This window comes from Oryx dammah, unplaced genomic scaffold (assembly GCF_014754425.2).
Source record: "Oryx dammah isolate SB20612 unplaced genomic scaffold, SCBI_Odam_1.1 HiC_scaffold_11, whole genome shotgun sequence".
NCBI classification, from domain to species: Eukaryota; Metazoa; Chordata; class Mammalia; order Artiodactyla; family Bovidae; genus Oryx; species Oryx dammah.
Window position 1 is genome coordinate 46510063 of NW_024070195.1, and position 24257 is coordinate 46534319.

Sequence of the window (24257 nt, forward strand, 5' to 3'; positions counted from 1 at the left end):
AGTCCAAAAGACTGTTCTATACATCTGTGTCTCTTTTGCTGTCTTGCATACAAGGTTGTCATTACCATCTTTCTAAATTCCATATATATGCATTAGTATACTGTATTGGTGTTTTTCTTTCTGGCTTACTTCACTCTGTACAATAGGTTCCAGTTTCATCCACCTCATTAGAACTGATTCAAATGTATTCTTTTTAATGGCTGAGTAATACTCCATTGTGTATATGTACCACAGCTTTCTCATCCATTCATCTGCTGATGGACATCTAGGTTGCTTCCATGTCCTGGCTATTATAAACAGTGCTGAAATGAACATTGGGGTACACGTGTCTCTTTCAATTCTAGTTTCCTTGGCATGTATGCCCAGCAGTGGGATTGCTGGGTCATATGGCAGTTCTATCTCCAGTTTTTTAAGGAATCTCCACACTGTTCTCCATAGTGGCTGCACTAGTTTGCATTCCCACCAAGAGTGTAAGAGGGTTCCCTTCTCTCTACACCCTCTCCAGCATTTTTTGCTTGTAGACTTTTGGATTACAGCCATTCTGACTGGCGTGAAATGGTACCTCATTGTGGTTTTGATTTGCATTTCTCTGATAATGAGTGATGTTGAGCATCTTTTCATGTGTGTTAGCCATCTGTATGTCTTCTTTGGAGAAGTGTCTGTTTAGTTCTTTGGCCCATTTTTTGGTTCGGTTGTTTATTTTCCGGAATTGAGCTGCAGGAGTTGCTTGTATATTTTTGAGATTAGTTGTTTGTCAGTTGCTTCATTTGCTATTGTTTTCTCCCATTCTGAAGGCTGTCTTTTCACCTTGCTAATAGTTTCCTTTGTTGTGCAGAAGCTTTTAATTTTAATTAGGTCCCATTTGTTTATTTTTGCTTTTATTTCCAGTATTCTGGGAGGTGGGTCATAGAGGATCCTGCTGTGATTTATGTCACAGAGTGTTTTGCTTATGTTCTCCTCTAGGAGTTTTATAGTTTCTGGTCTTACATTTAGATCATTAATCCATTTTGAGTTTATTTTTGTGTATGGTGTTAGAAAGTGTTCTAGTTTCATTCTTTCACAAGTGGTTGACCAGTTTTCCCAGCACCACTTGTTAAAGAGATTGTCTTTAATCCGTTGTATATTCTTGCCTCCTTTGTTGAAGATAAGGTGTCCATAGGTGTGTGGATATATCTCTGGGCTTTCTATTTTGTTCCATTGATCTATATGTCTGTCTTTGTGCCAGTACTACTGTCTTGATGACTGTGGCTTTGTACTAGAGCCTGAAGTCAGGCAGGTTGATTCCTCTGGTTCCATTCTTCTTTCTCAAGATTGCTTTGGCTATTCAAGGTTTTTGTATTTCCATACAAATTGTGTAATTATTTGTTCTAGCTCTGTGAAAAATACTGCTGGTAACTTGATAGGGATTGCATTCAATCAATAGATTGCTTTGGGTAGTATATTCACTTTCACTATATTGATTCTTCCGACCCATGAACATGGTATATTTCTCCATCTATTAGTGTCCTCTTTGATATCTTTCACCAGTGTTTTATAGTTTTCTATATATAGGTCTTTAGTTTCTTTAGGTAGATATATTCCTAAGTATTTTATTCTTTTCGTTGCAATGGTGAATGGAATTGTTTCCTTAATTTCTTTTTCTACTTTCTCATTATTAGTGTATAGGAATGCAAGGGATTTCTGTGTGTTGATTTTATATCCTGCAACTTTACTATATTCATTGATTAGCTCTAGTAATTTTCTGGTGGAGTCTTTAGGGTTTTCTATGTAAAGGATCATGTCATCTGCAAACAGTGGGAGTTTTACTTCTTCTTTTCCAATTTGGATTCCTTTTATTTCTTTTTCTGCTCTGATTGCTGTGGCCAAAACTTCCAAAACTATGTTGAATAGTAATGGTGAAAGTGGGCACCCTTGTCTTGTTCCTGACTTTAGGGGAAATGCTTTCAATTTTTCACCATTGAGGATAATGTTTGCTGTGGGTTTGTCATATATAGCTTTCATTATGTTGAGCTATGTTCCTTCTATTCCTGCTTTCTGGAGAGTTTTTTATCATAAATGGATGCTGAGTTTTGTCAAAGGCTTTCTCTGCATTTATTGAGATAGTCATATGGCTTTTATTTTTCAATTTGTTAATGTGGTGTATTACATTGATTGATTTGTGGATATTGAAGAATCCTTGCATCCCTGGGATAAAGCCCACTTGGTCATGGTGCATGATCTTTTTAATGTGTTGTTGGATTCTGATTGCTAGAATTTTGTTAAAGATTTTTGCATCTATGCTCATTAGTGATATTGGCCTGTAGTTTTCTTTTTTTGTGGCATCTTTGTCAGGTTTTGGTATTAGGGTGATGGTGGCCTCGTGGAATGAGTTGGAAGTTTACCTTCCTCTGCAAGTTTCTGGAAGAGTTTGAGTAGGATAGGTGTTAGCTCTTCTCTAAATTTTTGGTAGAATTCAGCTGTGAAGCCATCTGGACCTGGGCTTTTGTTTGCTGGAAGATTTCTGATTACAGTTTCGACTTCCGGGCTTGTGATGGGTCTGTTAAAATTTTCTATTTCTTCCTGGTTCAGTTTTGGAAAGTTGTACTTTTCTAAGAATTTGTCCATTTCTTCCACGTTGTCCATTTTATTGACATGTAACTGCTGATAGTAGTCTCTTATGATCCTTTGTATTTCTGTGTTGTCAGTTGTGATCTCTCCATTTTCATTTCTAATTTTATTGATTTGATTTTTCTCCCTTTGTTTTTGATGAGTCTGGCTAGTGGTTTGTCAATTTTATTTATCCTTTCAAAGAACCAGCTTTTGGCTTTGTTGATTTTTGCTATGGTCTCTCTTGTTTCTTTTGCATTTATTTGTGCCCTAATTTTTAAGATTTCTTTCCTTCTACTAACCCTGGGGTTCTCCATTTCTTCTTTTTCTAGTTGCTTTAGGTGTAGAGTTAGGTTATTTATTTGACTTTTTTCTTGTTTCTTGAGGTATGCCTGTATTGCTATGAACTTTCCCCTTAGCACTGCTTTTACGTGTTCCACAGGTTTTGGGTTGTTGTGGTTTCATTTTCATTCAATCATGTCGTTCAGTCGTGTCCAACTCTGAGTGACTGAATCACAGCACAGCAGGCCTCCCTGTCCATCACCAACTCCCAGAGTTCACTCAGATTCATGTCCATCAAGTCTGTGTTGCCATCCAGCCATCTCATCCTCTGTCGTCCCCATCTCCTCCTGCCTCAAATCCCTCCCATCATCAATGTCTTTTCCAATGAGTCAACACTTCACATGAGGTGGCCAAAGTATTGGAGTTTCAGCTTTAGCATCATTCCTTCCAAAGAAATCCCAGGGCTGATCTCCTTCAGAATGGACTGGTTGGATCTCCTTGCAGTCCAAGGGACTCTCAAGAGTCTTCTCCAACACCACAGCTCAAAAGCATCAATTCTTCAGCACTCAGCCTTCTTCTCAGTCCAACTCTCACATCCATACATGACCACAGGAAAAACCATAGCCTTGACTAGACGGACCTTAGTCGGCAAAGTAATGTCTCTGCTTTTGAATATGCTATCTAGGTTGGTCACAACTTTTCTTCCAAGGAGTAAGCATCTTTTAATTTCATGGCTGCAGTCACCATCTGCAGTGATTCTGGAGCCCCCAAAAATAAAGTCTGACACTGTTTCCACTGTTTCCCCATCTATTTCCCATGAAGCGATGGGACCGGATGTCATGATCTTCATTTTCTGAATGTTGAGCTTTAGGCCAACTTTTTCACTCTTGTCTTTCACTTTCATCAAGAGGCTTTTGAGTTCTGCTTCACTTTCTGCCATAAGGGTGGTGTCATCTGCATATCTGAGGTTATTGATATTTCTCCCGGCAATCTTGATTCCAGGTTGTGTTTCTTCCAGTCCAGCATTTCTCATGATGTACTCTGCATATAAGTTAAATAAGCAGGGTGACAATATACAGCCTTGATGTACTCCTTTTCCTATTTGGAACCAGTCTGTTGTTCCATGTCCAGTTCTAACTGGTGCTTCCTGACCTGTATAGAGATTTCTCAAGAGGCAGGTCAGGTGGTCTGGTATTCCCATCTTTTTCAGAATTTTCCAGTTTACTGTGATCCACACAGTCAAAGGCTTTGGCATAGTCAATAAAGCAGAAATAGATGTTTTTCTGGAACTCTCTTGCTTTTTCCATGATCCAGCGGATGTTGGCAATTTGATCTCTGGTTCCTCTACCTTTTCTAAAACCAACTTGAACATTAGGAAGTTCACGGTTCATGTACTGCTGAAGCCTGGCTTGGAGAATTTTGAGCATTACTTTACTAGCATGTGAGATGAGTGCAATTGTGCGGTAGTTTGAGCATTCTTTGGCATTACCTTTCTCTGGGATTGGAATGAAAAGTGACCTTTTCCAGTCCTGTGGCCACTGCTGAGTTTTCCAAATTTGCTGGCAGATTGAGTACAGCACTTTCACAGCATCATCTTTCAGTATTTGAAACAGCTCAACTGGAATTCCATCACCTCACTAGCTTTGTTTGTAGTGATGTTTTCCAAGGCCCACTTGACTTCACATTCCAAGATGTCTGGCTCTAGATGAGTGATCACACCATCATGATTATCTGGGTCGTGAAGATCTTTTTTGTACAGTTCTTCCATGTATTCTTGCCACCTCTTCTTAATATCTTCTGCTTCTATTAGATTCCAACCATTTCTGCCCTTTATCAAGCCCATCCTTGCATGAAATGTTCCCTTGGTATCTCTAATTTTCTTGAAGAGATCTCTAGTCTTTCCCATTCTGTTCTTTTCCTCTATTTCTTTGCACTGATTGCTGAAGAAGGCTTTCTTATCTCTTCTTGCTATTCTCTGGAACTCTGCATTCAGATGCTTATATCTTTCCTTTTCTCGTTTGCTTTTGGCCTCTCTTCTTTTCACAGCTATTTGTAAGGCTTCCCCAGACAGCCATTTTGCTTTTTTGCATTTCTTTTCTATGGGTATGGTCTTGATCCCTGTCTCCTGTACAATGTCATGAACCTCATTCCATAGTTCATCAGGCACTCTATCAGATCTAGTCCCTTAAATCTATTCCTTACTTCCACTGTGTAATCATAAGGGATTTGATTTAGGTCATACCTGAATGGTCTAGTGGTTTTCCCTACTTTCTTCAATTTCAGTCTGAATTTGGTAATAAGGAATTCATGATCTGAGCCACAGTCAGCTCCTGGTCTTTTTTGTTGACTGTATAGAGCTTCTCCATCTTTGGCTGCAAAGAATATAACCAATCTGATTTCGGTGTTGACCATCTGGTGATGTCCATGTGTAGAGTCTTCTCTTGTGTCGTTGGAAGAGGGTGTTTGCTATGACCAGTGCATTTTCTTGGCAAAACTCTATTAGTCTTTGCCCTGCTTCATTCTGCATTCCAAGGCCAAATTTGCCTGTTACTCCAGGTGTTTCTTGACTTCCTACTTTTGCATTCCAGTCCCCTATAATGAAAAGGACATCTTTTTGGGGTGTTCTAAAAGGTTGTAGGTCTTCATAGAATGGTTCAGCTTCAGCTTCTTCACAATTACTGGTTGGTGCATAGACTTGGATAACTGTAATATTGAATCGTTTTCCTTGGAGACGAACAGAGATCATTCTGTCAATTTTGAGATTGCATCCAAGTACTGCATTTTGGACTCTTTCGTTGACCATGATGGCTACTCCATTTCTTCTGAGGGATTCCTGCCCGCAGTAGTAGATATAATGGTCATCTGAGTTAAATTCACCCATTCCAGTCCATTTTAGTTCGCTGATTCAACATTCATTCTTGCCATCTCTTGTTTGACCACTTCCAATTTGCCTTGATTCATGGACCTGACATTCCAGGTTCCTATACAGTATTGCTCTTTACAGCATCGGCCCTTGCTTCCATCATCAGTCACATCCACAGCTGGGTATTGTTTTTGCTTTGGCTTCATCCCTTCATTCTTTCTGGAGTTATTTCTCCACTATACAGAATTTAGAAGGATGGTAACAATAACCCTGAATGCAGGGCAGTAGAGGAGACGTGGATGTGTAGAGCAGTCTTTTCGACTCTGTGGGAGAGGGAGAGGGTGGGATGATTTGGGAGAATGGCATTGAAACATGTATAACATCATATAAGAAATGAATCCCCAGTCTAGGTTTGATGCAGGATACAGGATGCTTGGAGCTGGTGCACTGGGATGACCCAGAGAGATGGTATGGCGCGGAGGTGGGAGGGGGGTTCAGGATTGGGAATATGTGTACACCCGTGGAGGATTCATGTTGATGTATGGCAAAACCAACACAGTATTGTTTAGTAAAATAAAGTAAAATTTTTAAAAAGTAAATAAAATTAAAAAAGAAAAAGAAAAAGACCCTGATGCTGGGCAAGATTGAAGGCAGGAGGAGAAGGGGACGACAGAGGATGAGATGGTTGGATGGTATCACCGACTCAGTGGACATGAGTTTGAGTAAACTCCAGGAGTTTGTGATGACAGGGAAGCCTGGTGTGCTACAATCCATGGGGTCACAAAGAGTTGGACACCACTGAGCAACTGAACTGAACTGAACTGATTATTTCCAATCAGATCAAATCCGTTAATGACCTCTTTACTTGTACAATATTAATTATCAGCAAAATCCACAACATCAAAAGGATCTGAGAAGGTTTAACTTCTACGATGATGAGGCTGAAATAAAACTTTGGCATGAGAAGAAACAGGAGTTGTGTTTTTAAGCTGCATAAAAGTACAAAACATACTTAACGATAATATTTTAAATGAATCAAAACTAAGTTTCCAAGGGAAAAATTCAACCACAAGATAAACCCAATGTGACTTCTTAAGGCAACACAGGTCAATGGTCCCCAGAGGGAAAATAATCTCTTCTGCAGGTTCTATTATTTCTGGTAGGTTTTAGTGGTTATTTGAACTATTGCCCTACTGGTTTATTTGCAAAACCTCAGGTAGGTTTGCTATTGCTTCCAAAAAACTGGAAGAATAAAGTAAAACCCTAACTGATTTTTGAAGAGAAGGCCAATTAGAATAAAAATTCAATTTTACTACTGTAGTAAAAGCTGACACCAACCTTTACTGATTGCTTACTGCATGCTAAGCGCTGCTCCACAAGATTTGCTGTTGTTCGGCTAAGTCATGTCTGACTCTTTGAGACCCCATTGACTCTAGCCCACCAGTCTCCTCTGTCCACGGAATTTTCCAGGCAAGAATACTGGAGCGGATTGCCATTTCCTTCTCCAGGGGATCTTTCAGACCCAGGGATTGAACCAGCATCTTGTATGTCCTCTGCATTGGCAAAAGGGTTCTTTATCATTGAGCGACCAGGGAAGCCCCCTGTGAGATCTACCTGTATTCAATTTCTTAATCCTCATAAGAATCCCACGAAGCAGGTAATTTTACTGTTCCCACTTTATATATAAGAAAAGTGAGACCCAAGAAGCTTAGGTAACTTGTCCAAGGTCACAAGGCAGCAGTGGAGATGGTAACTCAGCTAATTCAACTTTAGACACCATGCTCCTAAATGCCCCTCTCTCTCTCTGCCCACATCAAAATGCAAACTGTGATCAGAAACCAACCCAGGGAAGGCTAGCAAGCTTAACATGGAAACGATTTTCCAAATATATTAAATTAGACATATGACATATAATTACACAACTGTGACTAAATTCTCAATCTACTTTCTTATACTTTAGTTGAAACATGTGCAATTTCAAAAAATAAGTATTCAGCTGAAAAGCAATTCTTACTTATGATGAATTGATTTTGTGCCACAGAATTTCTGAGTTGCTGCCAGGAATGGGAACATCATGGACTAAGTTGAAACATCCCTGCACATGGCCTTGCAAGTGTGCAAATATGAACAAAGTGAGAAGCAATTGCATTTGCAAAAGTAAGCTAATTATTTTAAGTTATTCATCTGAAACAAAGGTCACTTAGGCCTGAATCCCGTGTTTTAAAGCTTTCTTCTCAAAACCCCTGTGCGACTACCCACTGGCCTCCACAGAAGTATCTGACCTAAGACCAATTCCTTTGGTTTTCACCAAAACCAACCTCTTCTCTCCCTCAAAACTCAAATATTAATTCTCTTCAGCTAGAAGGAATCCATTTAGTTTGGGGAAATCAGCATAAATATGTGAACGCCCAGTGGTTCCTGAAATTTCCCAAAGGCTTTTGTATTTTAGTCTGAGGTTACTTTGATAACCCAAAGGAATCGCTACTCAGTAGAATTATCAAGGTGAAACAAAGGGCACCAATAAACTTGTAGAAAGAATGGTATTTCAGAAAAAATAAGTTATTAAGAAATTGCTTCTTCCTTAAAAAAAAAGTTGAAAAAATTGCTTTTTTCACTCTGTGTGTGTGTGTGCTCAGTTGTGTCCGACTCTTTGGGAACCCACAGATGAGCCCACCAGGCTTCTCATGCATGGAATTTTCCAGGCAAGAATCCTGGAGTGGGTTGCCATTTCCTTCTCTAGGATATCTTCCCGACTCAGGGATCGAATCTACTTTCCTTGCATCTCCTGCACTGGCAGGGAGATTCTGAAGATTAGACCAAATGTGGGGAGTTTGTCCCCACAATTGTCCCTTTAGATACGAAGTGGAGGAAGAAGCTGCCATTGCATGGACAGGTCTTTTGGAAGGGATTTATTTTTAAACCGGATCCTGCCTGGATCTTTCATATAGAACAAACGCATTCCACATGGGTTAATTGGGGGATAGGTGAATCTTACTTTTTCAATCAATTTATAATTCATTAAACAAAAAATATTACTATTAAGCACTACTCTAGATACTGAAATTCCAAAGGAGAACTGAACTAACCTTCACTGTGAAGTGCTTCCATATAAAAATCATTCCCAGAGTGTCATTAATTTAGTCACTCCCTTTGACAGTAGGGAGACAGAATGAATAAGCCAGCCTCATTCAGGGGCTTCTCTATGCTTAACAGATATATTTCTCTATGCTTAGTGAAGAGTCCAAGTATGAGCTGTGCTGTGCTTAGTCACTCAGTCTGTCTGACTCTGCCATCCCATGGACTTGCAGCCCATGTCTGCAAGCCTTTGTCTGTGATAATTCTTCAGGCAAGAATACTGGAGTGGTTTCCCATGCCCTCCTCAAGGGGATACTCCCACCCCAGGGATCAAACCCAGGTCTCCCACACTGCAGGCAGATTCTTTACCATCTGAGCCACCAGGGAAGCCCAAGAATACTGGAATGAATAGCCTATCCCTTCTCCAGAGGATCCTCCTGAACCAGGAATCAAACCAAGGTCTCCTACATTGCAGGAAGATTTTTTACCAGCTGAGCTACCAGGGAAGCCCAAGTATGGGCTATCATAGTTAAGTTAACCTGGTTTTACAAAAGGGTTGTCATATTTGTTGGAAGTTCAGAAAACTTGAAGCAGATGACTGACTTTATCTTACAATCAGCACTTACCCATCTACATGTGAATTTCTCCTCTTTCAGTTTCATGACTTAACTCTCAGCTCTCAGAATCCAATTTATCGCCACTGGGAAGACTAGATTCTCCTGCACAGATAAGTCTGCCTATGGAAATCTGTAAAACGTTCCAGAGAACATCTAACAAAAACGACCAATACATCTCAGCTGGATGTATAGTAAAATCACTTCATCTGTTTTAGTTCTGATTCTGTTGGACTAATTAAAAACCTATCAATTTTCCAGGCCAGAAGTTCTCCAAGGGAAGAAAACCTCAGGGTGTTGCTATGGATCCTGTTTTTCACATACAGGTCCCTGATGTGAGTAAGGAACCACCTCCAGGGGAAAGAGCCCTACAAGGATGGAAGAGCGTGTGTGTGTTCCTGTCCTCCTGCCAGCTCCTCTGAAGAAAATGGAAAGCAGATTAAGAAAGCACGCCAACTTGAAGATCAGTGGAAAACTGCAATTTCACTTAAAGTAGTAGGTGGCAAAGGGGTGAGATGATGACTAAGAAGAGAGAATGAAAATGAGGAACACATGAAACTTGAAAATACTGAAAATCAGAGGCTTTAACAGATAAGACAAAGCGTGTGCTAAAAGTTTGCTGTAAGAACATACGTACATAAAAATTGGTATCACTTCAAGATGCCTAATGGACCATTGATGAAGTGCAGGATACATCAGGAGGCCCTAGGTGCCTGTCCCCAGAGTGGATGCCCCTTAGAGGCCCTGGGGGCAACCTGAGCAGGCGGAAGGTCCTCTGGGCTTAGAGAGGTCAACATCATGGAACTCTGATTTCCACATGGAAAATCAAATCATCTCTTGCAGAACAAATCATTTCAATGTAAAATATTCCAAGTTAAATAAAGTTGTATAAATATATTTCAAAAGATAGTCTGCTGGTAGGTAGGTCATACCATGCTGCCTTGCAAGGTAAATTGTTTGAGAAGCATATTGCAGGTATTTTTCCTTTGTGTCAGTTCAGTTCAGTTCAGTTCAGTCAGTCATGTCCGACTCTTTGCGACCCCATGAATCCCAGCACGCCAGGCCTCCCTGTTCATCACCATCTCCCGGAGTTCACTCAGACTCACGTCCATCGAGTCTGTGATGCCATCCAGCCATCTCATCCTCTGTCGTCCCCTTCTCCTCCTGCCCCCAATCCCTCCCAGCATCAGAGTTTTTTCCAATGAGTCAACTCTTCGCATGAGGTGGCCAAAGTACTGGAGTTTCAGCTTTAGCATCATTCCTTCCAAAGTAATCCCAGGGCAGATCTCCTTCAGAATGGACTGGTTAGATCTCCTTGCAGTCCAAGGGACTCTCAAGAGTTCTCCAACACCACAGTTCAAAAGCATCAATTCTTCGGTGCTCAGCCTTCTTCACAGTCCAACTCTCACATCCATACATGACCACTGGAAAAACCATAGCCTTGACTAGACGGACCTTAGTCGGCAAAGTAATGTCTCTGCTTTTGAATATGCTATCTAGGTTGGTCACAACTTTTCTTCCAAGGAGTAAGTGTCTTTTAATTTCATGGCTGCAGTCACCATCTGCAGTGATTCTGGAGCCCCAAAAAATAAAGTCTGACACTGTTTCCACTGTTTCCCCATCTATTTCCCATGAAGTGATGGGACCGGATGCCATGATCTTCGTTTTCTGAATGTTGAGCTTTAGGCCAACTTTTTCACTCTTGTCTTTCACTTTCATCAAGAGGCTTTTGAGTTCCTCTTCACTTTCTGCCATAAGGGTGGTGTCATCTGCATATCTGAGGTTATTGATATTTCTCCCAGCAATCTTGATTCCAGCTTGTGTTTCTTCCAGTCCAGCGTTTCTCATGATGTACTCTGCATAGAAGTTAAATAAGCAGGGTGACAATATACAGCCTTGATGTACTCCTTTTCCTATTTGGAACCAGTCTGTTGTTCCATGTCCAGTTCTAACTGTTGCTTCCTGACCTGCATAGAGATTTCTCAAGAGGCAGGTCAGGTGGTCTGGTATTCCCATCTCTTTCAGAATTGTACACAGTTTATTGTGATCCACACAGTCAAAGGCAATAAAGCAGAAATAGATGTTTTTCTGGAACTCTCCTGCTTTTTCCATAATCCAGCGGATGCTGGCAATTTGATCTCTGGTTCCTCTGCCTTTTCTTCAAAATATCCTAAATAACATGGCTACTTTATCAGAAGAACATTTGAATTAATCTTCCTAAATGCAATCTAAAAATTGTTCACAATAACATATTATAAAGGGCTGAAGTCAAATTCCAAGCCAAACAGTTTTATTTTGAATTTATCCTTTTATTTCTTAAATTGTGTTTCTTTCTTAATTTCGAGCTAGGTTTGAAGTGGGTCATAAACTATCACCTGAAAATGGATGGGGAAACATGCACAAAAGACCAGTATTCAGTTTTCTCAGATCTCCAAACTAAAATCTGAAATTTTTTAGTTGTGATGATTAAAATTTATCAGAAAATTCCATCTAAATGAATATTATAATTCATATTTAGCAAAATTTATTATGGTCACTTCAGGTAATAAATGATTAATACTCAAAACATTCTCTCTCGCTAAGAAGTCATTTTTATCTAGATGATATTTTTAAATAATATTAAGTAAACAAGATTTGGTTTTCCTTGGTAGCTCAGTTAGTAAAGAATTTGCCTGCAATGCAGGAGACCTCAGTTCGATTCCTGGGTCGGGAGGATCCCTTGGAGAAGGGATAGAATACCCACTCCAGTATCCTTGCCTGTAGAATCCCATGGATAGAGGAGCCTGGCGAGCGATAGTCCATGCTGTTGCAAAGAGTCAGACACGACTGAGCAACTAAGCCCAGCACAGCAGCACAAACAAGATTTATCTACAGCGGACAAACCACTTAACATCTCAGTGTCTTAGGCTATGTCTAAGTGATGCCACAATCAGTATCAACTTACTCAAAAAATTCAGTCATTCATATTTAATAGATAGAAACAGATTCAGAATATTATGTAAAAAGTAACTAGTTATAAAATAGTATGTACATCATACTTCCAATCATATACAAATGTGTACACAAATGGATATGTTTATACAAATATACACAAAAAAATACATATGCACACAAATAATATACATACAGATACACATGCAAATAAATATGTAAATGCAACTGAGAGATATGCATGTATGAAAATGACTAAAAGAATATACCTTCTAAAAATAATTATTGCATGATAAGTAAAAAAATAAATGAGTACATATGCACACCTTTGACTCTCTTTTTAGACCTGGATGTCAAACACAACACTCAAACCAATTTTCAAGTTTTTATTTCATTTTTCTATCTGAAAATCATCTTGACAGATTAAACATTTAGACATTTAAGAATTTAGAACATATCTTTCTTCATTTTTTACCTGGTTGTAAGGAAGTATCATTCTTGGGATACAGTAGCGGCATTAAGGGGATAAAACAAATAGACAAGCAAGCAAACAAAACAATATTCTCCCCCACTTTATTGTGGTATCAATTTAAGGTTCAAAGGCCATTACAGATTAGGATACACTTTTTTAAAAAATCACAAAACTCACCATTTAAACTCTTCTAAGATATTAGGCAGAATATTCACAGCAGACTCAGTGGTGATTAGAAATTTTGTGCTTGCTCAGCTTTAGTTTTTCTGTTTTAACAAAAAAAGCAAGTTAGGTGTTACTCACTTTGGGCCCTTGTAGTCCTGGTTTTCCTGGAGGACAAATACAGGGAGCTGTGGTGGAACCTACATCACTGGGACCGTTGAAGCACTAGAAGACAGAAAAGGAAACATCCCACACGGCAAGATGCACACATACGTGTGCACACACGTGTGTCCATGTGTGTGAAATAGTGAAGACAACTTACATTTACTTTCCAATGATATCTAGCCCAATCCAATAAGAAATTCATCATCACACAAACAAGCTATGAATATTAGATACACTCAAACCACATAGAAATGGACTCTATTTCTCTAACATACTTACAATTGATGGAAGGAAGCTAAACAGTCCCACCATGCAAATATTACCATAAGGAGAATAATAGTATCCAGGCCTACCTCACCATTCTGAAAGAAAAGCAACAACAAACATGTTTTTAAGACATGTTTTGAATGAAATTTCTAAATTTTCTAATTTACAGATATTTCTTTGTCTAGAGTAGAAATAAATGAAGTATCAAAACCAACAAGAGCTAAAACATTTGATAGCAAATATCCTAGACTTCACTTTCACTTTTCACTTTCATGCACTGGAGAAGGAAATGGCAACCCACTCCAGTGTTCTTGCCTGGAGAATCCCAGGGACGGGGGAGCCTGGTGGGCTGCCGTCTATGGGGTTGTACAGTGTCGGATATGACTGAAGCGACTTAGCAGCAGCAGCACATTTATAATAGGATGAAGGAAGGAAATTAGCAACAATGAGAGTGTGCTTGGTAAAACAGCCTCACAGGAATAAAATTACCTCAAGGTGGGGCGTTTATGCTCTCGAACTTTCTGGAAATCAGTTGGTGAAATGAAAGTCATTCAGTTGTGTCCTATTCTTTGCAACTCCATGGACTGTCATACATCAGGCTCTTCTGTCCATGAAATTCTCCAGAGAGACATAAGAGACTTGGATTCAGTCCCTGGGTCAGAGAGATCCCCCGGAGGAGGGCAAGGCAACCCATTCCAGGATTCTTGCCTAGAGAGTCCCATGGACAGAGGAGCCTAGCAGGCTACAGTCCACAGCATTGCGAACAGTTGGACACAACTGAAGCGACTTAGCACCCTGGAAATCTCGTGAGAAGCAGAGAAAAAGACAAAACACATCTAAGAAAGTCACAAACTACATGCATTCAATGTTATGCAATTTACTTTAGGAACGCTTCTTGCTAAACAATCTATTTCTTACTGAATAATGCACGATTTTAAATGGGTTAGTAGTCCTTCCAAACAATAACAAATTCAATCATAAAATGAGAAGATGGGAATAAAGATGAAAAAGGGTATAAACAAACCTGAAGAAGTCACACATGAGAGTGAGGAAGGAGCCATTAAAACACAGAAGGTGGATATGAGAACTCAGAAACTACAGTCTCAAGCTATGCTTCTCTTATGGGAGGCAGGGGGTGGAGTGGCCATGGTCATGGCAAATGTCAGTGGAGAAATACAATAAATCAAGTATGCACAGTGGACTCTCAAAATGAAACAACTGTTTAATGCTTTCAGGAGAAATTTATATTCCAAGTTATAAGCATCTAAAATAAACATGATGGTGTTTAAACGAAAGAAATTTATATTCCAAGTTATAAGTATATATAAAACAAAAGTTACAATGTTTAAACAATTAAAGTAGAAAACTCAGAAGAAATCATTTCTAGAAGTTTCCACTGTTGATTTTTATTATAGATCCCTTAAATGCACTGCTCTGCGCTTTCAAATTTTCAAAAGATGTGAATCCATAAGTTACTCACTTTAATAGGGAAAAGGAAGATGATGACAACAAGACTATAACAAGGAAAAGAACCATGTAGGGCTCAAATGTCACTGAGAATTCACACTGTCAAAATGTTTTACATTCTACCATATCTGCATTACCAACAATATACCATTTTTTGCCCAGAGAAAAATCAATTTCACACACTCACACATGTGTATGATCAGACTCTTAACATTTTCGTTTATAATCTTTTTCTTCCTAATGCATTAAAATCTCTAAAGGAATAGAAAGTTGCTTATATCCTAGAAGTATAACAAAATCTTACCTAACAACAAGAAGAAGAAAAGTTTCTATTCATTATGGTTTGAGAAAACATACTAATGAATAGGAAAATGAATCATTTTCTACTCTTCAGAATCGTGCCACATAAAGTATTTCACTCACACAATCAATGAAGTTTAGAAACATGTTTTACTCACTGGACTTTCAGACAATGAATTCTATGTTTTTCTAGAGCAGGTCCAACCCTGCTTCATTCAAGAAGTGGAACAACAACGACCCCCAAGATGATGAAAAAAAACATTCCCTGTGCTCTTCCATTTACACTTGTACATGAATACATAATAACAGAATTTCAATTGTGAACCTCAAAATATGTTTAAATCAATATCATTTTACTTGCACTGAAAATGAAGAAACAAATTAACTCTGTAAGTTAAATTCAAGCTCACATGCTATCTGCATTCTATTTATTGCTTTGAAAGTACTGAAGCAACACCTGGTGGAAAAAATAATCCATCCTACTCACAAATCCAGGTATTTCACACGCTGTCTCTCGGTTGTTCTGCTCTGGGTCACAGTAGATTCGTAGCTTTTGGACATCAAACTGGAAACACAAAACCAGTCAAGTTAAAGTTGAGGCCCAAATTGCTTTATAAAAAGCAATTCAGATGCACAGAAGCAGTCACTGTAGTCAGCAATAATGTGAACAGATCAAAGCACTTCTCTTTGATAACAATAAAATACAATAAATAATAAAAACACAAAATTTGAATTCTTGACATATAGCATAAAGATGGGATGCAATGTAACTTCCAAGGAAAACTTTCCTAGCACCAAACACAAATCTCTGGCTTCCTTGGGAAACCCAGTGGTACTTATGTAGTATCCTTGTATTAAGAGCTCCTCTAGAAAACGTTTCCTGGGCCACGGAAAAGCTTTCCCGGCTTTCTGTGTTCACCCTACATCTCTCCACATCCCTGATCACAAAGAGGAGGCTCAAGAAACCATCTTTGGTTTCCAAGAGTTAGTTGTTGGCACAGAGAGCTGTGTGATGAGTAAACCCAGCACCTATTACTATTTAAATATTTACTACAATTTGACATTAATACACAGAGACCATAATCACACATCGGAATATGACACCATCTTCTCTTAATAGAAACAGGGTGAGAAAAACATACCTTTTCAAATAACGGATTTTTCAAGACATGGTTTGAAATATACACCTCTCAAACCATAATAGATATGCTAGTTTAAAAGAATACCAAAATAGTCACAGTTTTGCTTATGAAAATCCTGACACACATTAATCTAATTTTATCCTCACAGCTGCAAAGAAACTTTTATAACTGCCACTCACAATTTTAATCATATTGTCTTTTCCAAATTCATGATATAATCTACGCTTCTCCTGAGAAATATGAAATTAATGTTTCATAAAAACATAGAATTCTACCATGCACTCAGGAGAACATATTTCTAAGAATTATTTTATTAAGTCTGATTTTTCATTTTTATACATACACACAAACATACAATTTCACTAATGAACTGACCACTTTTTGATTAAGTCCCTTAAAGGAATTAAGTTAAATATAATTATATGCGATAAATACTATCACTAAAGCTCCATTTTATAGGATGCAAAAAGCAAATCATTTTTACTCACCTGAACAGTTTCTTCTTTCCCAGAGTATTTTCCAATTTGGGTTTGCCCACTGATGAATATCCCTAACACTGGATGTAACGGTTTGTTTTCAATTTGTTGATCATCAATATACAGAGTTACATCCTGTTCTGTTACTAAGAGACGAATCTGATGCCAGCCTTCATCAAATAATGTCTGTAGGAAGGGAATACAGGAGATTCATAAAGAGAATTCCTAACAATCTTGTATTTTCTTTGTCTCTATTCTTTAGTCAGCAACCATAAATCCATACCACACAGATTGGCTGTATCATATTCTAACTCACCCTGACCCAAGCTGGGTCCCAAAGGCCAACACCCACCAATCACTTTATTAATCCCTACATGAGTTTCCATCGCACATTCCAAAGTAGCGGGACCAAAGTATTTGTGAAAAAAACTCCCTCAAGGTCACAGAGAAGTTCCTAAAGTTCAATTCAAGTGGCTTCCTTCATCCTCTCATCCTACATACTTCATGGCATCTGGGTATCATGTAACTAGTCCGTCCACTTTGACAGTCTCCCCCAAACCTTCTTCTCCTGATCTCCACGAAATGATATTAATAATATCCTCAGTTTTTAAACCACAGCAAGCACCCTTACCTTCTTCTCCTTATCTCAGTTGCCATAACAGGTAGATGCAAAATTCCAGCAAGGATGTGTTTAAGGCACAACTCAGATTCACTTCTCCATTGCCCTTCTCATTGTCATAATTTAGGCTCACAGGTATCTTGCTTTGTTTGAATAATTTTTAAACCCATCTAATCCCTGTCCCTTCCCTTTTCAAGCCAACCTTCTTCCCTCTACTAGAATTAATCTCATGCCCCCATCTTAATAATTTCTGTATTCCTAGGACCAAGCCCAATTCCAGGGAAGAATCAAAGGTATTCTTTACGAAAGAAGGGAAAGGAGCAGAGGAGAGAGCTGCTTAGATCCTGACAGGACAGTGATCAAGACTTTTTGATGGAGTTCCATCACCGACTGAGCGAAATGCAAAACCGTGTGTACAGTTCCCAGGTCCGTGTTTACATATAAGAGACAAGTTTGAACTTACACCTGGCTCGCTTTTTGTGTGCGTGAGTATCTTATACTCGAAACACAGGGGGCGCCACATTCTGTGCTCTAAATGAAAACCCTGCGCTTTACTACACGTGACTCTTAGAAATGAACCAAGATTTCCGTGTCCTCTCTCTCCATCAAAATCCTATACATCCTGCAATGCCCATTCCAGAAGCCAACTCATTTATGAAGACTTGCCCACATTTTGTATTGGAATCCACTTTTTCTTCCACATTCCACATTTTGCACTTCTATGCGATACCAGAAGCACTGAATATCACATTATAAATAAGTTCATTTAGGTGAGAAACATGCCATATTCATTTGTCACTTCTTACAGAAACCAGCACATTGTCTTTAATGAAAATGGCAGACAACAATTATGATAAACTTAAACAATTTTAAGTTTATTCTTCTCACATCGTTCCATGTACAGCCTTTTATATTTCCTAAATTATGTAACATACTATTAGACTGTTATAATAGTAATCAAAATGTAATTGCTTTTATCATGATATCTGTATTCTGAACACATTTGACTTGGAAAATACACTTTTACTTTTAGTTTATGTATTTTATTAAATATATGTTTCTTTGGGGGATATAAACCGTCCCCCTAATAAATGCGAATTCTATATCATTATCTACCTGTATTTAATGTTCTGACAAATGTGACTTTACCTCAATACCCTGTAGGACATAGCAGTATAAAGCAGACCAACATGGACTTTGAAACTGACCAGACCTAAATTAAATTCCCAATGTCACAACTTAACTAGCCATGCTAGTTAAGGGAGAACTTAATATACTTGAACATTTTTTTTTCTATAAAATGAGAGCAATAGCTCCTTCCTTGGGTGGTTATTATAATTAAATATTCCTGGCACTTAGAAATGAGCACTGAAAATATGATTTTCCCCACCCCATAATCTCACATGAATTAAGACAGATTTTCACTAAAATTGAGTTGTTATATGATCCACTCCACTCCTGGTTATATATCCAGACAATATACTCTACTTCAGACAAAACTATACTTCAAAAAGATACATGCATCCGTATGTTCATAGCAGCACTGTTTTCAATAGACAAGACATAGAAACAACTTAAATGTCCATCAACAGATGAATGCACAAAGATGTTATATACATTTATGTATGTTTTATATATATATATAAAGAATGAAGTAATGCCATCTGCAGCAACATGGATCAGATTATCATACTAACTGAAGCAAGCCAGAAAGAGGAAGACAAACACAGTGTGATATCACTGATATCTGGAATCTAAAATAGGACACAGACGAACTGATTTAAGAAACAGAAACAGACTCACAGACATAGAGGACAAAACTGTGGCTGGCAAGAAGGAAGGGGTGGGGGCTGGAGTATGAGTCTGGGATTAGTAGATGCAGACTGTTACATATGCAATGGACAAATGACAAGGTCCTTTCCACTGTACAGCAGAGAGTGTTATATTCAATATCCTGTGAGAAACCATAATGGACAAGAATATGAAAAAGAATAACATATACGTATAAATCATTACGCTGTACACCAGAAATTAACACAACACTGTAAATCAACTATACTCCAATAATTTAAAAAAATACTAATTTTCTTCCTTTGCTGCTTTTATTCAGTAAGCAAAATTATATTATGAAATCAATATCTTTTCAGTCATGTTAAATTATGGCTCTCCTCTCCCAAAACACATCAACTTGATGCTAATTCCCCATGAATACCACAGTCATACCTAGGCATCTTTACCTTAACTCGAGGGTCAGCAAAGGTGACCACTTGTGAGCCATTAATGATACTGGTTGTTGTAAATAATAATGTTTTATCCACTCCATTTAAGGTAACTGCTATTTGTGGCCTTCCATCAATGGTTAAAATTCTCCATAAATCCCATATTTTCTTGACCTTAAATCTCTGAGTGGAGACAAATACGTATGATGGAGGAAGACCTTCTGGGAAAACATTACTGGAAAAAGAAGACTGTGTATAAGCTTAAAGAATTCTCAACATGTCTACAGATTTATCAAGAAAAAACTATATCAACATACAACATTATGGGGGGATGGGAGAGAGGTTCAAAAGGGAGGGGATATCTGTATATATATAGCTGATTCACTTTATTCTACAGCAGAAACTAGCACATTGTAAAGCAATTATGCTTCCCTGGTGATTCAGACAGTAAAGAATCTGCCTGAAGTGAGGTAGACCCAGGTTCAATCCCCGGGTAGGGAAGATGCCCTGGAGAAGGAAATGGCAATCCACCCCAATATTCTTACCTGAAGAATACCATGGACAGAGGAGACTGGTGGGCTACAGTTCACAGGGTCACAAAGAATTGGACATAACTGAGTAACTAACACACATAAAAATAATAAAATAAAATAGAAAAATACATATAACATTTACCTTGTGAATTCTGACAAATCAACTTTTGATGTTATTTCATATCCTTTAATCTTTGTTGGTGAAAGCTGAATTCTCTTCTTAGCCTTTTTCTTTATACCCAAGCCTAAAAGAATATCAAACCCCTTCTCATCACGTGCTGCCACGGGAATTCGTGTTGGACAGACAGATTCTATGAAGGAAAAGGTGTAAAAGTTGATTAATCATGGGTTACTTCAACAAAAAAAGAAAATTAAGGGAGGCATAAAGGACATAGAATTCTAAAATCTCTATATGCACACAAATGTATGTAAATGTATTTCTGAGAAAACGTTTCTGTTTTGTTTTCAGGGTGTTTTGGCTACTTAACGATGGAGTCTTAATTGTCTTCTTTCTCCCTAAAAGGGGATGAAATGTAAGACGAATGTTTGTTCATGAGCTGTTTTAAGGGCAACACTGTGCTGAAGTTTGCAGTTCACTCTTTTGACTCAAAGGCAACAAAACACCTGGCCTGCGGCAAAGGCGGGCTGGAGCAGAATTTCTGCTTCTCATACAGGATTGCCCGGGAGTCACACACCCTTGGACACTGCCCTTGAACTTGGATCCGGGAGAGGAACTCTGCTTGCTTTCTTGCCTTCCCAGCGTTTGAGAGGTCAGAAAAAACATGTATGCTGCTCCTTATACTCTTTCCAGTTCTAGCAGTTTATAATCTTACAGTTCAAATGTCGTTGGTTCTCTCACTCTGGAAAAAACTTAACTGTGGGTCTTTTCTGTTCATGGAAATTCTTTAAATGGGCCTATTATCTCATCTATGATTAATCAGACTAGATATTCTATTAATCACATTCATAAAGGAATAAAGAATTTTTCCTTAAGAAGAGTCATTAAGGTTTGCATTATATAGTCATGTATATAAAATATAAAAATGTGATGTGCTTTTCAATTATCTGGGAAACTAGTGTCTCAAATTATGTGGAAAATTCTGTACAGTTGAAATGCTATTAAGCTGTTATACTGTAGGAATGTTGCAATATTTTCAGATTCTTCCAAGGCCATCATATTATATACACACTGAGCCTGACTGCTTATATTTTATAGAGCAGCTAACAGAATATAAATAGAAGAACCCCACAAAATGTGCTTTAAGATAATCATTCTCCTGAAAAACATTAAAGAGAGGGAACAGTATCATATTTATCCTATAATAAAAAGTAATGAGATGGATTTTATTAGGTCAATAATACTGTCATAACGTGTAGCATAGAATACTGAAATTAATTAAACCTTTGTTATAAATAAAATTAGATGTATTCCTGAGAAGATATGGATATTTGCATCTTCAGGTCTGAGGATGCTGAGTTGTTTTTTAGCTTGCTTGTTTGTTTCTTATTTTTGTTTTTGCTTTCTTTGGCTGCAGTTGTCTGTCTGTTTGTTTTGGCCACACAGCGCAGCATGCGGGATCTTAGTTCCTGACCAGGGATCAAACTTACACTCTGTGTAGCGGAAGCTTGGTGTCTTAACTGCTAGACAGCCAGGGAAGTCCTGGGTTTTTGCTATTTTAATAGCTTTATTGAGGTAGATTGATATACAATAAATCAAACATAAAGTTTACAATCTGATTAGTTTTGACACATGTATATACCTGCGAAACCATCTCCACTGACAAAGCAATGAACATGTGCAGCAGCCTCAAAAGTTCCCTTACATTCCCTGCAATCTGTTCCTGACACCATTCACGATCCCAATCCTATCTGCATTCTCAGGCACCACTGATATGTGTTCTGTCACTACAAATAAGTTTGAATTTCATATAATTCTATAGCAACGGAAGCGTATTATAAGTCCTCTTTCTTGTCTGGCTTCTTTCATGCAGCGTGATTATTTTAGATCCACTCTGGCTATTGTTTCAGTAGTTCATTCTTTTTGGATGCTGATTAGTGTCCATTGTATGGATATATCACAATTATCTACACACTTGCTGATGGACATTTGTATCATTAATATTGGAAATAAAATTAATTTTCATATAAATAGAATTAGATGTATCCCTGGGAAGGGAAGGGTATTTTCCTCTTGGATCAGAGGTTGCTGACTTTTGAAGGACCTAATCAATCACATCCTTCTTCCTCTAGGAAGCTTAGCGCTAACTGATGAGAAGAGACAGAGACTGTGCAAGCAGAAGGTGCTGGTTAGGGATGTGAACCACTGAGTCTGATGAGACAGTGAACTCTAATTAACCACCCCTGCCTGGCAGCCCAGCAGAACTGATTCATTCCCCACCACCCGAGAAACAGGACTTGCCTCTAAGCTCACATAGGATCCACAGAGAAAATGGAGCTCCAGCTTCACAAACCTGTCCATCCAAAAAGAAAAAGCTAAAGGGTCTTTGCCAACATGACCACCTACTTATCTCAGATGCCCTTATCTGAAGACGCATTTTCTCAGCAGTGCTAAGGAGTAAAAGAAAGTGGAGAAAGTCAATCTACATACTCCCTGCAGCATTGCTTTTAATTTGAAAGAATGAGAACTCCCCAGAAAACTTTGCCTGCACCTAGACAAAAGCCAGCTTAAGTGAACTTTGAGCAGAGAAGTGACAAATTAGACTTCACTATTAAACCAACTTTACATTTCAAAATAACCCATGTTCTGACAAATATTTATCTTTTACTACATTACTGAATTAATTTGTCTTTTCATCTCTACTTAAAATTGAAATTTCTTATCATTTAAAAACTCATTTTAATGTAAAATCAAGACAACTTATTAAAAGAAGAGCTAGTCTAGCTGAAGCTCTTCCACATGAAAACACACGAAGCAGGGAATAAATGTGGTAATAATGCTGTATTGAGTTCAGTTCAGTTCAGTTCAGTTGCTCAGTCGTGTCTGACTCTTTGCGACCCCATGAATCGCAGCACGTCAGGCCTCCCTGTCCATCACCAACTCCCGGAGTTCACTCAGACTCATGTCCATCAAGTCAGTGATGCCATCCAGCCATCTCATCCTCTGTCGTCCCCTTCTCCTCCTGCCCCCAATCCCTCCCAGCATCTGAGTCTTTCCAATGAGTCAACTCTTCGCATGAGGTGGCCAAAGTACTGGAGTTTCAGCTTTAGCATCATTCCTTTCAAAGTAATCCCAGGGCTGATCTCCTTTAGAATGGACTGGTTGGATCTCCTTGCAGTCCAAGGGACTCTCAAGACTCTTCTCCAACATCACAGTTCAAAAGCATCAATTCTTCGGTGCTCAGCTTTCTTTACAGTTCAACTCTCACATCCACACATGACCACAGGAAAAACAATAGCCTTGACTAGACGGACCTTAGTCGGCAAAGTAATGTCTCTGCTTTTGAATATGCTTTCTAGGTTGGTCATAACTTTGCTTCTAAAGAATAAGCATCTTTTAATTTCATGGCTGCAATCACCATCTGCAGTGATTTGGGAGCCCCCCCCCAAAAAAAAGTCTGACACTATTTCCCCATCTATTTCCCATGAAGTGATGGGACCGGATGCCATGATCTTTGTTTTCTGAATGTTGAGCTTTAAGCCAACTTTTTCACTTTCCTCTTTCACTTTCATCAAGAGGCTTTTGAGTTCCTCTTCACTTTTTGCCATAAGGGTGGTGTCATCTGCATATCTGAGGTTATTGATATTTCAGCAATCTTGATTCCACCTTGTGCTTCTTCCAGCCCAGCATTTCTCATGATGTACTCTGCATAGAAGTTAAATAAGCAGGGTAACAATATACAGCCTTGACATACTCCTTTTCCTATTTGGAACCAGTCTGTTGTTCCATGTCCAGTTTTAACTGTTGCTTGCTGACCTGCATATAGGTTCTCAAGAGGCAGGTCAGGTGGTCTGGTATTCCCATCTCTTTCAGAATTGTCCACAGTATATTGTGATCCACACAGTCAAAGGCTTTGGCACAGTCAATAAAGCAGAAATAGATGCTTTTCTGGAACTCTCCTGCTTT

The 24257-nt window shown here is 38.6% G+C and overlaps 1 protein-coding gene across 1 annotated transcript in view; it reads right to left on the reverse strand.

Moving 5' to 3' along the window:
- Positions 1 to 24257, reverse strand: part of COL21A1 (collagen type XXI alpha 1 chain) — a 152731-nt gene that overhangs the window by 104861 nt on the left and 23613 nt on the right. The window contains exons 3-8 of the mRNA XM_040249057.1: positions 20316 to 20484; positions 19659 to 19875; positions 16815 to 16988; positions 15672 to 15749; positions 13504 to 13512; positions 13127 to 13210 (exon numbers count right to left, since the gene is read on the reverse strand). Of these exons, the coding sequence (XP_040104991.1) occupies positions 13127 to 13210; positions 13504 to 13512; positions 15672 to 15749; positions 16815 to 16988; positions 19659 to 19875; positions 20316 to 20484 (731 nt within the window). The remainder of the gene's footprint in view (positions 1 to 13126; positions 13211 to 13503; positions 13513 to 15671; positions 15750 to 16814; positions 16989 to 19658; positions 19876 to 20315; positions 20485 to 24257) is intronic.